Genomic DNA, 13,225 nt, shown 5'->3' with positions numbered 1-13,225 from the left:
GAGATGGGGTTGAAGACCCTGGTGAGGGCAGAGAGTTTGGTGAACTCTTTGCTGCTGTGGAAGGGGTCCATTTTGACTGTGTGACTTGGCCAGAGAGCTGAGCCACGGAAGACCTGCCTAATGAGGTTGGCCACCTAGAGAGGGTGCTAGAAGCAAGGAAAAAGCTTGCAGTACTACACCCAGCGGCTAAGAGGCACTCAGGAAGTGAGTGCCACCTGCCAGTCAAAACTTGGTACTAGAAGTGGGATCTCTTCAGACTGAAACAAGAGGACAATGGAGAAATTGATAAATCTTCTAGCCCAGCAGCAGCACAGCTCTGCTGAAACTCAGCAGGTACTGGCTGAAAGGCAACAAGAGGCCTGGCAGGCCACCCAACAACAGTAGGCTGTACTCTTTCTCACTCCTACCTGAGTCTGATGAAGATCTGAATCCGCTCCCTAACCAGATTTGAGCCACTCCAAAATAGTCACTTGATGACTTTTAAAAAAATGTTTCATGTCTGATTTTTAAGGTACAGCTCTAATTGTTTGACAGCCTTATGACGATCCCTATGCAGTGATATGAGGCCCCATGGGATATACCAGTCAGTGTGGGAGTTGGAATACTTGAGAGAGCTACAATCTGTAGCTAGCTGGCTAAATAAAACATGGTGTTACATTTTGGATTCAGTCTGGCGTTCCTGCCTTTTCCATAGCCCCATGAACAATACAGATGAGCACTATCCTTGCAAATCTGTACAGAAGCTTCCTTTCTGCTAGTGAGGCTTCCCTCCCAGCCCCCCAGAATCCAGCGCCCTCTGTTTGTTTCTATCTGTGGCTCATGTTCCACAAGGTTTCATCAAAACAAAAGTAGTCTGGGGACATATGGCCCAAGAGCCTACCAAGATTAGTACTGATCTTTGATCCTATTTGCAAATTGTTCACAGGCATGGTAGCATCTGACACGTGAACTGGATTAAATCTGTTTTTTAAAGTCCCAAGAGAAATCAATGTGTGTGTCTCTGTGTGTATTTTTGTTTGAAAAGTGCTTGTAACTGTCTTATTTATATTTAATTAAACTAAAAGACAGACAAAAAAATCACCTGGCAAAACCAATATTTCAGTGTTAATGTTCAGCCTTGCAATAACAAACTAGTGTGCACTGTATGATACAGGGAAAGTATGTGGGACGTGATTCAGCCAGGCACATTTGTACAGCATCTAGCACAATGTGGTACCAGTCCATGAGTAAGGTTCCTAGGTGCAATCATAAGCACGTTATAGTAAGGCCCATGGAAGTTAATAGGACTTAAGCAAGTCCTTAAACTAAGCACTTGCTTAACATTTTGCTAAATCTGGGCCTTAATGAATAAAATTACAATTCCCTTTTCTTCTTCCCATCAGTGTTAATTAACTTAGTTTAATGCCCCCTTATTAGCTATTTAAATCATGAGAATCTGAGTAGTTCAAAACTCCACAGCAGAATCAAATCAGAGCAGTTGTTTTGAAATGTCTGTATAAAACAGCACCAAAGGTGATGTCAGCAAATAGCTGCAGGGGAGGAGGGGAGCTGGTGTATAACCCTTTTTCGCTTCTTTGCTTTCTGTTTAGAAATCCGAATAAAGTGCCCAAGCAAAATCTCTTGCTTAAAATGCAAGCAAATCACAGAGTACAATGAAACCCCCTCTGCCCCCAGTAGAAATCCAGCTGTAATCAAAGCATAACACCAGCACTCCATTCTGCCTCAAATGCCAGGAGAAAGGAAATGGGGCTGCCAGCATGCCCTGAAGTTCAATGGTTTCAGGCTATTTCAGATCAAGAGGAGGGGTGTATTCCTAAACGAAGGGCCCCTCACAGTGAATGCCCTGTGAGCAGTTGCCTCTGTCACTTTATTGAAAACAGTGATCAATCACTAAATTCTCACAGGGTTTCCTGGTCCTGCTTGCAGGCCGGGGGCTCGGTAGGGAAGTGTGTGATGAGAGTCAGATCGAAGTGGGGTGAGTTATGCCTCTCTATTTTAGGGATCAGGGTACTTTGTCTCTCTGTTCACGGGTTCTTGGGTTCTCGCTCTGAATGCTAAAGTGATATTACTCTTGTTGGAAGGCTGCAGTGTATTTGATGTTTTCATCTAACCTCTCTGTATGCACACAGTGAACATAACATCATAAACAGAAGAATGTTGCTCAGATGCCTCCTCCGATTGCATTTCCGGCTCTATGGCATGGGTACAGAGGCAGCCTGGTAAATAGGGTGATACCAGGACATTTAGAATTTTTTATAGGGCAAAACCAACATTTTAAATTCTACCTGGAAAACTAACTGGCAATCGGAGCGGATTAACAAACTCCCCCATGGTTTTGCATTGTAAAGTTTTATTGCCACCTGGTCTATAAAGGTTTATAGCCTCTCATTTGTTCATAAAACAATAAAATAATTTCTGTTCTCTCTAGGTTCTGACACTGTGCTTGTCACTGCAGTATCTGAGGGTTCCTTAGAAATCCTATGTCTGCCAAACATATTCCAGGGACATCTGGAGTGAATGCTTCATTATTAGATTAAATAGATAGATCATTGCTTCAAATCTACCATCACATGTGATTATTATAGCTCATCCTATCTCATTGTCTCTATCCTTTCACACATTGTATTCCTGGGCTCCTCTCAAAAGGGCAACTGTAAGTCTGATCTGCAGAGAGAAATTAATTCTCTTTAGTTGTTTGTGTCCCATTTTCCCCAGTCATGTTTTTAGAATGGGATCAATAAGTTATACTAAAGAAGCATACATTATAGTTATACAGTTATTGAAATAATTCGTGTTGTGACACTGTAAATCTTTATACTATAGATGAAAACCTTTACAATGGTGCCCATCATTTGCCTGTATCTATGCTGTAGCTGTGGTATGTTGCTTACATTTTATTATGCATTTTCATATTATTGAGCATGTACTGTTTCCTGTTACTTACACTCATGGTTGCACAGCAGTGCAAAATGCTATACATGTGTAATTAAGCTTTTAACTAAGAGTTTTTTGATATTCTGTTTCTCAAATACTACGATATGATTTGAAATTGTAACCAAATATGGTACAGTCTGGTTTTCAGAGTTGCTGAGCACCTGTAGCAGCTCCTCTTGGCTTATGTCATGATATGTAGAATCACAGTCCATCTTAAACGAGACATTTATTCACGAAAATAGCCACAACCATGGACAAACAAACAGGTTTCCACACAATCTGAGTTCCAGTTTTGTCATCTTTGTTTACCAGGAGCCATGTTCATCCTGAAACTGCACAGCACACAGTGGCTGAATAATATACATCAAGTACATCATTACATCGTCCATGGGAGCTGTGGGTGTTCTGTGCTTCTGAAAATCAGGCCAGTTAGGTTATGTCTATACTGTAATGTAAGTGCAGGGTTAGTAGAACTCAAGTTAGCAGACCCTGGGTTTAACCTAGGGCTTGAGTGTCTACACTAGTTTCAAGTATCAGAAGGGTAGCCGTGTTAGTCTGGATCTGTAAAAAGTGACAAAGAGTCCTGTGGCACCTTATAGATTAACAGATGTATTGGAGCATGAGCTTTCGTGGGTGAATATCCACTTCGTCAGATGCATGTTAGTCTATAAGGTGCCACAGGACTCTTTGTCGCTTTTTACACTAGTTTGTAAACCCAGGCTAGGAATTGTTGAACCCTGAGTCTCAACCTAGGGCTCCAGTCTCTACATTGCATAACATGGGCCAGAGTCCAACCACCCCCATCCCAGACTTTCAAGAGCCCTTCCAAAATGTGGCCGCTCTAGCACTTTGCTCGTAGTGCAGCGGGGGAAAACTTGGCTGTCCACCAAACCTGATTGTCCCTAGGACAAAGAAAGTCAGCCTGTGGGATACTTTTGGCTAACTCCCAGAGCACAAATCCAGTAGGGCTATGTCTACACTGCAAAGCAATAAGGCTTGATGCCTGGATTCTGGCTTGACTCAGGCTCAGACCCTCCACCTCCATGAGGTGCTGGATCTGAGCCCTGGGTCTGTGCTATTTGTGTGTAAATGGAAGGGAGGGATTAAGCATGAGCTTGGGTTTGAATCCTGGGCTTACCCTAATAGGGACACACATGGACAGAGTTAAGTTTGCTCATATAGCCTTAACTTTGGCATTTTCTGACTTTCCAATGGCTATCTGTATAATCTTAATGTTCTTGTAAAATAAGTTTTACATGCAGTTAGATACATATGCAAAGGTACACCTGTTGTGAATAGATTGAAAACATTCAATTCCACCCCCCATATCTGAGACAAGGGCGGGAGATTGCCAACATGTGATGGGGGTACCAGCCATGCACTGGGCCTGAAGGGGTTAAGGAGAGCCCGTGGGTACAATCACCCTTACCTGCTATAAGTGCAGTAGGTGTCAAGTCTGGAGGGTGGAGCTAAGAGGACAAGCCCAGCTTGGTGAGAGGGAGGAGACCTCTTGAGCTAGCTTTAACTAGAGACTGCCTTGAAGGTGCCTCGAAGGAGGGACCAGCTGAGGCTAGAGCTTAACTGGAGACATCTAATGTCAAAGCTGCCTTGGCCAGGTAGGCCTGGGGCAGGACCTTTTTGAACTCATAACTAGTTTGGCTCCCCTTTTGTTTTGGGCCTGGCCGAAGAGTCGGCTGGGGAAAAGCGCGAGAGGCGTGGCCACAGGGCACACTGGGAAATGGCCCAAGGAGACAGAGGGGTCAGTATCCTGAACTGACAGCACAACTGCCCATCTCACTTGGCTGGAGCTGACCTAAAGTGAAGAGAGATGAAAGTCAAATACCCTGAGAATAGCACTGCTAGGTTATCCTCCGCTTTCTGGGGCAGGCAGATCAGAAACAGAGCTGGCAAACAATGCGAAAGGTGCTGTGAAGAGTCATTTGCATTGTATGCAGGTTGCCACTACATGTGCTGCAATCAAAGACGGGGGCTAGGCCTTCGCTGCCAAAATAAGGTGATAGCATGTGTTAGCTGAAAATCCCAGGGGAGACAAAGTTCTGTATTGCTTTACCTTGATGTAGCTAGTCAAGGTCGACTCTGGGTGGAGGTACAGTGTTGACCTCTGGTAGCAATAGCAAGGTAAAAACTACCTGTGCTTTGTCTGTCCTAGGAATTAACAGCAAGAGAGCTAATGTGCATTAGTTAGCTTTCTGCAGAGAGCCAGAGAGAGAGAGAGGAAGCGGTAAAAGAAGAAGAAATGTGACTGGATAGTTTATGGACCTGTGCTATAGGTTCAAAGGTCAGCTGTTATCTCGCAGGGGGAAGCTGAGACTGGAGCGGGGCGGGCGCAGGCATAGTTAGAAACAGTCCCTGCTTTTAAGTAGCAAACTGCTCCCCTCCCCCGATGAGCCAGGTTTTAAAACAACTCATCCCCCTGTTCTCTTTCTCCCCCGCCCCTGGCTGAGAAGATCCCAGCCCTGGCTGGTTTGTCTGGCTGTGCTGTTGGCACTGTGTTGCAACACAACAGAGAGGAGCCAAAAAAGCAAACACGCGCCCATGCGCCAAAAAAAAAAAAAAAAAAGCCCCAAACCCAGCCCAGGTCAAGGTCTGGGAGGTAAATTTGTAACTCGGGGCAGATTGCGGGAAGCAGGTTATAATGTGCAAACAGGCTTCCCGCTCCCTCCTCCCCCGAGGGTCCCCTTTGTCAGGGTGACCGGAGCGCCCTTCCCAGGCCAGTGAGCTGGAGGCCAGGGACACAGCTCAGAGATGCAGGTCCCCCAGTGCATGGCGACGGGCTCCTTTCCTCCTTTCCGTAAGTCCCCATCTCACCCTTTCTTAAAATGAAAAGCCGAATGTTGCTGAGCTGACACTGTCAAGCCGAGCGAGCAGGGCCATACACATTGCCTTGAATCCGACTCTGCCAGGAGAGGGGCTGATAGGGTGACCAGACAGCAAGTGTAAAAAATCGGGACGGGGTTGGGGGTAATAGGAGCCTATATAAGAAAAAGACCCAAAAATTGGGACTGTCCCTATAAAATCGGGACAACTGGTCACCCTAGGGGCTGATGAGACACAAGGGCTGCCTGGGGTCTTTACAAATAGCAACGCTCCATTATTTTCCCTGGGGCTTTCCAACAGCATGGTTCTTCTCTGCCCTCCTGTAGCAGTCCTGGACAGCCTGCAAGTTGAGGTTTGTTGCAGTGTAACTCGGGTGCCAACATGCAAGTTCTGGAAAGAAACAAGCTTTTGCTGCATTGGGTTGACATCTCCCGTTGCTCCGTGTTTGATTTATTTCTCCCTGATAAGCCTGGGTTCATAAAAGAATAAATGGGAGGTGAGCCTGGGACACAGTGTTCAGTAAATGTTTTCCTCTTATAGTGCATGAACAATAACATGCATGAAAAAGAAGCGGGAATGGGATGCAATTCTGTAACATATGCATACAGCTTGGGGCTCACTTTGTATTAAGGGTACATTTATAAAACAGTTTATAAAGGGTTAATGATTCATAGATGTTATGGGCATGCACAGGTGGTTGTAAGTGTAAGCACATGCTTGTATTGCAACATTTAGTGGTGGAAACAAGTGAAGAATCAGTTGGGAAGATCTGTAGTTTCTCGGTTTGGTTTTGGGGCACTCTGATTTGCTGGGGCTGGCTGGGATGGTTCTGATGGATGGGCCAGAATCCTCCACAAATGAGGCATGGCAGTCACTAGGCATGCTCCTGAGCTGTTTGAAGCTACTTAGGTGATTTCCATTGTGAGCATGTAGCCTGGCAGGACATGCTCAGAATTGCTCTCTGATAGAGCCACTGGGAACTCAAGGGGAAGGGGAGGAGTTTATAAATAGGAAGAGTGGGGGCTAGATTAGAGTGGAAGATTTATGGTGGGAGCAGTACAAGGACCAGAAGTCTGTACCATAGGGATTGTTTTCCAGGGATTTTACCTGGTTTATGGTGTTTAGATAGCAGGCTGCTTGCTCCCCCACCCCTCTGCAGAAATAGAAGAGGACTAAAATGGCTGTAGGCTGTGCAGATTGCAGACTGGTGTGGCAAAGACTCAGGGGGAGTTTGAAGGAGACTGGGGGACTAGCACTTGTTTCCCAGCTTTAAGGAGATGGCATGCCCGAGCCCCAGGGAAGTGTATGTATGTGCATGTGCTTAATTATACGTTGCATACTCATGATAGTAACAAATACTAAAACTTGGGGGGGAAGCCCCCTTGAAGGAGTGTAGTCAATAAACAAGAGTTGTTATTGATAATATTCATAATTGTTTCAAGGGTTATAAGCAAACTGCTATGTATGCATAACTTTATCTAGCTTTAGTATATGCTTATCTTTAGTGATTTTGAGCCACTCTCCAGTTACATATTTAATGCTATATTATACATCAGCATGGAAAAAATTGATATTTTTAAAATCAAATTTGTAATTTAAATCTGACTTTATTTAAAACAGTTTTTAAATTTAAATGTTATTAAAAATAAACCGACAAAATTAAATTTGAAAGTAGGACAGTCTATGTTAAGGTCTAAATTTACAATAATCTATTAATTTCATTTAAGTGAAATAAAACTAATGCTAAGCAGTACCTATTTCCTGCTGAAGTTTTAAAGCAAGTCACAGCACTGATCTGGTGGAAGTCTGGCTAAGCACCTGGAACCAGAGTTTGTTGAAGAAGGATGAATTGGAGAGGGTTCAGAGAAGAACTATGAGAATGATTAAAGGATTAGAAAACCTGCCTGATAGTGATAGAGTCATGGTTATAGACTCAAGTGAAAGAGAAGGTTAAGGGGTGACTTGATTACAATCAGACTAGATGATCACAAATAAATCCCTTCTGACCTTGAAATCTATGAAAAAGTGCTAAACCAGCTTTTTACAGCAGTCGTCTTTTCTGCAGGTGCAGAAAGATTATTTTGTTCATTTCAGTTTATTCAGTTCAATGACTAGTTTATTCAAAGTAAAGACACCGACTGAAAGTTGAAAAAGCAGGAAAGCTTGTTTTGTCCCCCTCCCCCGCTCCTTTCTTCCAATCTATGAATAAAAATCAGGTATAAGGGATGCAATCTACTAGTTCTAAAATCTCAAAGGGCATGGCAACCAGAGACAATTAGTTCAATTCACTAACTACAGATGATACTTACTTTGTTTACTAAATCAGTTAGTTTCAAATGCAAAACATATTTTGATCCTCTTTTTTCCTGATGTATCCATCATATTTAATGTATTTTTTATTTAACTGTTAAAAATGCTGTTTTTGACATTTTTAAATGAATTCTAATTTCTGTCCAAATAAGGCTTGACACAAACCCCAAGTAAAAAATTAATAATCATCTAGTAAATAAGAAATGCATCATTCACCATTTTCTAACATAAAATATAAAAATTATGAATCTGAATAAATGTATGTTAAGTTATATCATTGCTTAAATAAATGTGTATAGATGTACTATAGTGTCCTGGTTAGCAAAAGGTACCAAATGTAGTGTAAAAGCTTTATTTAGTTGCAAATCAATGTTTTTTAATGATTATCAACCAGTGAGTATTGACTTTTCTTTAGGAAAATAATACTAAGTATTGATTATTTAAATCAAGTTTTCCTTCTTGCTAATTTAAATCATGATTAAAATAGCTTTGATTTAAATCAATCCACCTTATAATATGTATCAAACTCCTGGTCTGTACCCCAGCAGAAAGGTAAACTGAGGTACAGGAAAATGGGAAAAATATATTATGCCTAGCATTACCCTGGTGCTTTTTTCAAGCCTGGTTCCCTAAGTACATCAGTAGGAGGGGGTATAGATGCTTATAAAAGCAACCTGTTGAGCTGCTGGACTCTAACAATTAGTAACAGCTGATCTAACTGCTTATTACACTGTCAATCATTTATTAGGAGAACAGAGTGGGTGAGGTAATGTCTTTTATTGGACCAACTTCTGTTGGTGAGAGAGACAATCGTTTATTGACCCCTTACTAACTATTTATAAATGCACCCTAAATATATGACCCATCTTGGGTCAGTAAAAGGTTCCAAAGATGGAGCACACATGGATTGAAGTAGCAATTAAACTCACTGCTTCTTTGCTAAATCGAGTTCTGTAAACTGATGTTAATGTCAGGTTAACAAAGATATCAGTGAGCGCATTGAAAGATTCATTGGTTCACAAGCTGTATGTTATGTAAACTGATTAATAGTTGTGTGACACAAGATAGTCAACAGAATTTCCCAGTGGATAATAGGCAAGGTGTACATATTGTTTTCAAATCCGTACTTTATATAGTGCAAACTATTGCAGTGAGTAGAGTTCATCTGTCATGCAGTGTTGTGTCTGGTTTTTCACAGATGCTATGACTGATGGGAGCTGGTCACACAGCGGAGAACCAGGCCCTATGTCTTGTACCTTGTGTTCTAATTCCCACCTGCACAAATGGACTGCAAACCGGAGGTCACACTCTAAAACAAGTCAGATTCCTTCTGTGATCTGGCCCCTTTATGCTGTCCATAGTCACCCTGCCTGGTTTAGAGCAGCTCTGACGCTGCTCTGAACTAGGTAGGTAGAACTAGACTCAGAATCAAGTAGCTGCAAGCTGCTCCTTTGGATATCCTCTCCACCTTAACTGCACCCTGTGAATACTGAGTATAACTACTAGTCTGGCCATGTGATCGTAGCAGCATTTTGCAGCCGCTTGGCATGGCTGTAAATGTCTACACCAGGCGCAGGGCAGTGGGGAATCCAGACCAGAGGGTTGAACCGGATGCAGAATACTGTACGAAGAGTAGAACTGGGGTGAGCTATTTGTAGGCTATGATTTTTTGATTAAAATTCAGCTGGTTTCTTGTTTGAGAACAGACTGATTTTTATGAATTTGTGTGTGATCGGTGGTTTGTTCTGAGCAAACAAATTTCAGCCCACAGATTGCTTACAAGCTGAGCCTGGTAGGTGTATTTCCTCTTTGTTGTTACTGCTGCGTGATTAGTCACCTTAAAGATATAAGTCCAAAATCCAGGGACTCTGACCCCACCCCATGAAATAGGCTGTGTGCTGGGTAACTCTGGAAGATAGGAGGAAGGGGGAGGAAATGTGTGTGTGGGGGAAATCTGTCTGACAGGCTGCAGAGTCAAGCAACATTCAGGATTTGTGATTATATCAGTTGGACAAGAGAGGTAATGTGGTCTAGCGGAGAAGGCACTGGAGTGGGAGTCAGGAACCTGGGGTTCAGTCCCTGGCTCTGCAACTGATTTGCTGTGTAAGCCTGGCTAAGTCACTGTGCTTGTTTCCCTGTTCATGTAGACTGTAAGATCTTGGGCTTGTCCCTTAGCATGTGTGCAGAATACTTAGCAGGAAGGGGCCCTGCTTGCAGGTACTACTCAATGCCAGTAATAACTGTCTAAAAGTCCTCAGTGTACCAGGGTGCTAGATGAATTTGTGCACAAACCGGACAGGTGTCTCTGAGTTGTTTGAGTTTCTGCAATCCTATATGATCGTTTGATAGCCGGAGACAATGTTTCTGTTGCTCATTCACCTTAACACAGTGGGGATATTAACAGTGGAAAACAGCCAGTTAAATTTGGTTTGGGGGGGGGGGATAGGCACAGGAATCAGTAGTATTTTTGCAGGGGAGGAGGCTGGTGGTGTAACGTTTGTAGACCTCCCAGGAAAGTTGAGGCCAGCTTTGCCCATGAGAGCTATGAGGATGGGAGAACACCCCTGACTATGGATGTCTGAGTCAATCTTAGCAGCATGTGTGGAACAGACAAGCGTCATGCTGCCAGGAGTAAGATATGTGGCATTCTGAGTGTCAAGGACCAGTGTGTTGCCATTTTGGCTTGAGTGGTTTGCTACAATTCAGAGTCTTGCAGGGTTGTTTCCATTAGGCTGAGAAATCAATGATGTGAGTCAGGTATTTTCTTGCAGTTTATTCACAGTCTTCTTTCCCAGAACATAGTTGGAACAAACAACGCCAGGCAGTTTCCTTGCTGAGATCCCACTCCAGCAATCTCTGTGCCCAAGAAGCCCTCTGCCATTGTTTTTTCTCAGGATCACGCTTGTAACACCTTCTCCTGTGACCATTGAAGGCCTGGTCTACTCTACAGAGTTAGGGTGATGCAAGGCAGCTTATGTCGCCCTAACTATGGAAGTGCTGACATTTAAATGTGGCTCCCACCAACATAACTGCCCTGCTATGCCGACTTAACAACACCTCTATGAGAGGCGCAGAGTCAATGTCGATGTAGTTAAGCAACACTGACACTGCGGTGACCTATGTCAACTGTTACTGGCTTTCAGGAGCCATCCTGCAATGCCCCAGACCGACAATACAATAGATACGGGTGCTCCCGGTGAGGGGACACACTGCTGACACAAGGACCAAAGTGTAAACACGCACAGGCGGTATAGTTACGGTGGCAGCTATATGCCTATGTAAGTTAGATTGACTTAATTTTGTAATGTAGACATGACCTAAGGTGCTTACATGGCCCCTGTCACCAGAGTGTCTGAGCACCTCACAATCATTCATATACTTGCCCTCACAACACCCTGGTGAGAGAGGCCCTGCTGGTAATCTTATTGTACAGCCGGAGAACTGAGTCATGGGAAGAGTAAGATCATACAGGAAATGATCAGAGCAGAGACTTCCTGCTCAAACACACACCGCCTGCAATTGATAACCTAGCCCTGCTTTTGCAACTGGGGAAACCCATCAGTCCACACAGCTTAGCTCTGACCTGCCACGTGGCCTATTGCTTGCTTTATGTGGTCCCCACTGCCCCTGGCTGTTTATGCTTGCTCCTTTTGTTGAGTCTGGAGGAGGGTGCTTGTCACCCATTGGCTTAACGAGATCTGTGATATATTTTTGGATACGATTTACCAGCCATTAGCACTTTTCAGCATAGGAAGTGATTGACAAATCTCTCTCATGATCCTGGCCTCAGACACTGGTCTAAACATGAAGAAAGCAAGACATTAAGGCCAAGTCCAGTGTTTCATGCCCTGCCTCAGTCTAGTCATTTGAGTGTCCAGTGTTCCCGGTATAGGTCGAATGCTCTGTCTGCTTCAGCTAGTCTTTTGTTGTGTCCTGTGTTCTTAGAGATGTTTAGGTGACGTGTAAACTTCCCTGTCACCATCTGAGGCAGGACGTAGTGGGAGGAATATAGGCTGAGGCCTGGTCTTTGCTACAAAGTTAGGTTGTTGTAAGCTGCCTTGCGTCGACCTAGTTGTGCGTATGTGTACGATTAAGTGGCCCACCTTAATAGTACACATAGTAATGCCACCTCCCTGACATAGTAATGCCACCTCCCTGAGCAGCGTTGAGCCAAGGTCGATGTACAGAGATAGACACAGCACAAGTGTAGACATTGCATTACCTATGTTGACCCTAACGGTCCTCCAGCAGCTGTCCCACGATGCCTGACATTGACCGCTCTGGTCACCATTGTGAACTTCACTGCCCAGGGGTCCTGGAGTCCAGCAGCTACTCTCCCCTTAAAGCCCTGTAAATTTCTCAATTTCATTTTCCTGATTGCCCGGCTTGGTGAGCACACTTAGCAGCTCTTCATTGTTGTGTGCAACTGCCCAGCCGACCATGCCAGCTGCATGCTCCAGCAGTGCTCCTGCCTGGAGTAGATGAGATATTGGATCTCCTGGACCTGTAGGGAGAAGAGGCTATGCACCCACAGCTCTAGACTAGCTACAGAAATGTGAACCTCTGTAAGCAGGTTGCTTGGGGGATGCAGGAAAAGGGCTATGACAGGGATCAGCAGCAGAGCCACGTGAAAGCCGAGGAGCTGCAGAAGATGTACCATAAGGGTCAAGAGGGCCAACAATCGATCCAGTGCCAAGCCATGGACCTGCTGCTTTTACAATGAGCTGTATGCCATCCTCAGGAGAGACCCCACCACCATTCCACACAACACCTTTGATATCTCCAAGGAGCCCGAGTCATAGGACTCTGCCATGAACTGTGAAGTGGATGAGGAAAAGGAGGAGGAGAATGGCAACCGGGGAATCCAGCTGCGCAACAAGCCAGGATCTGTTTTTGACTCCACCAGTCAAGCACGGTTGAGTCCGATAAAGGGGAAAGAACCCTGGGTAAGTGTATACATAAATTTTCCATTACAGGGATGCTCCCCCGGCCCCTGCAAATAGCAGGACACAGCTTTTGACTTTTCATTAATTTACTTGTGCTAGAAGATGGAGTGGCCCAACCAAGATAGGTAGAGTTGCTATCTGCTTTTCAGTCGCCTATAGAGTTCAGTGGGGGCGAGGGGTGGGGACGATGACCACCA

The 13,225-nt window shown here is 44.2% G+C and overlaps 1 protein-coding gene across 2 annotated transcripts in view; it reads left to right on the top strand.

The window, feature by feature from the left end:
• Positions 1-5,586: 5,586 nt before the first annotated feature.
• RXRG (retinoid X receptor gamma) overlaps positions 5,587-13,225 on the top strand; it is a 111,265-nt gene continuing 103,626 nt past the window's right edge. Inside the window, exon 1 of one of the 2 annotated variants that reach the window (XM_045028129.1) lies at positions 5,587-5,746. In XM_045028129.1, the coding sequence (XP_044884064.1) occupies positions 5,701-5,746 (46 nt within the window). In that variant the 5' untranslated portion in view covers positions 5,587-5,700. Of the gene's footprint in view, positions 5,747-9,616; positions 9,726-13,225 lie in introns of those variants that run through there. The other variant, XM_045028130.1, reaches the window with a different exon arrangement.

This window comes from Mauremys mutica, chromosome 8, assembly GCF_020497125.1.
Source record: "Mauremys mutica isolate MM-2020 ecotype Southern chromosome 8, ASM2049712v1, whole genome shotgun sequence".
In the NCBI taxonomy this organism is placed as follows: Eukaryota; Metazoa; Chordata; order Testudines; family Geoemydidae; genus Mauremys; species Mauremys mutica.
This window is presented reverse-complemented; position numbering and strand designations above follow the sequence as displayed.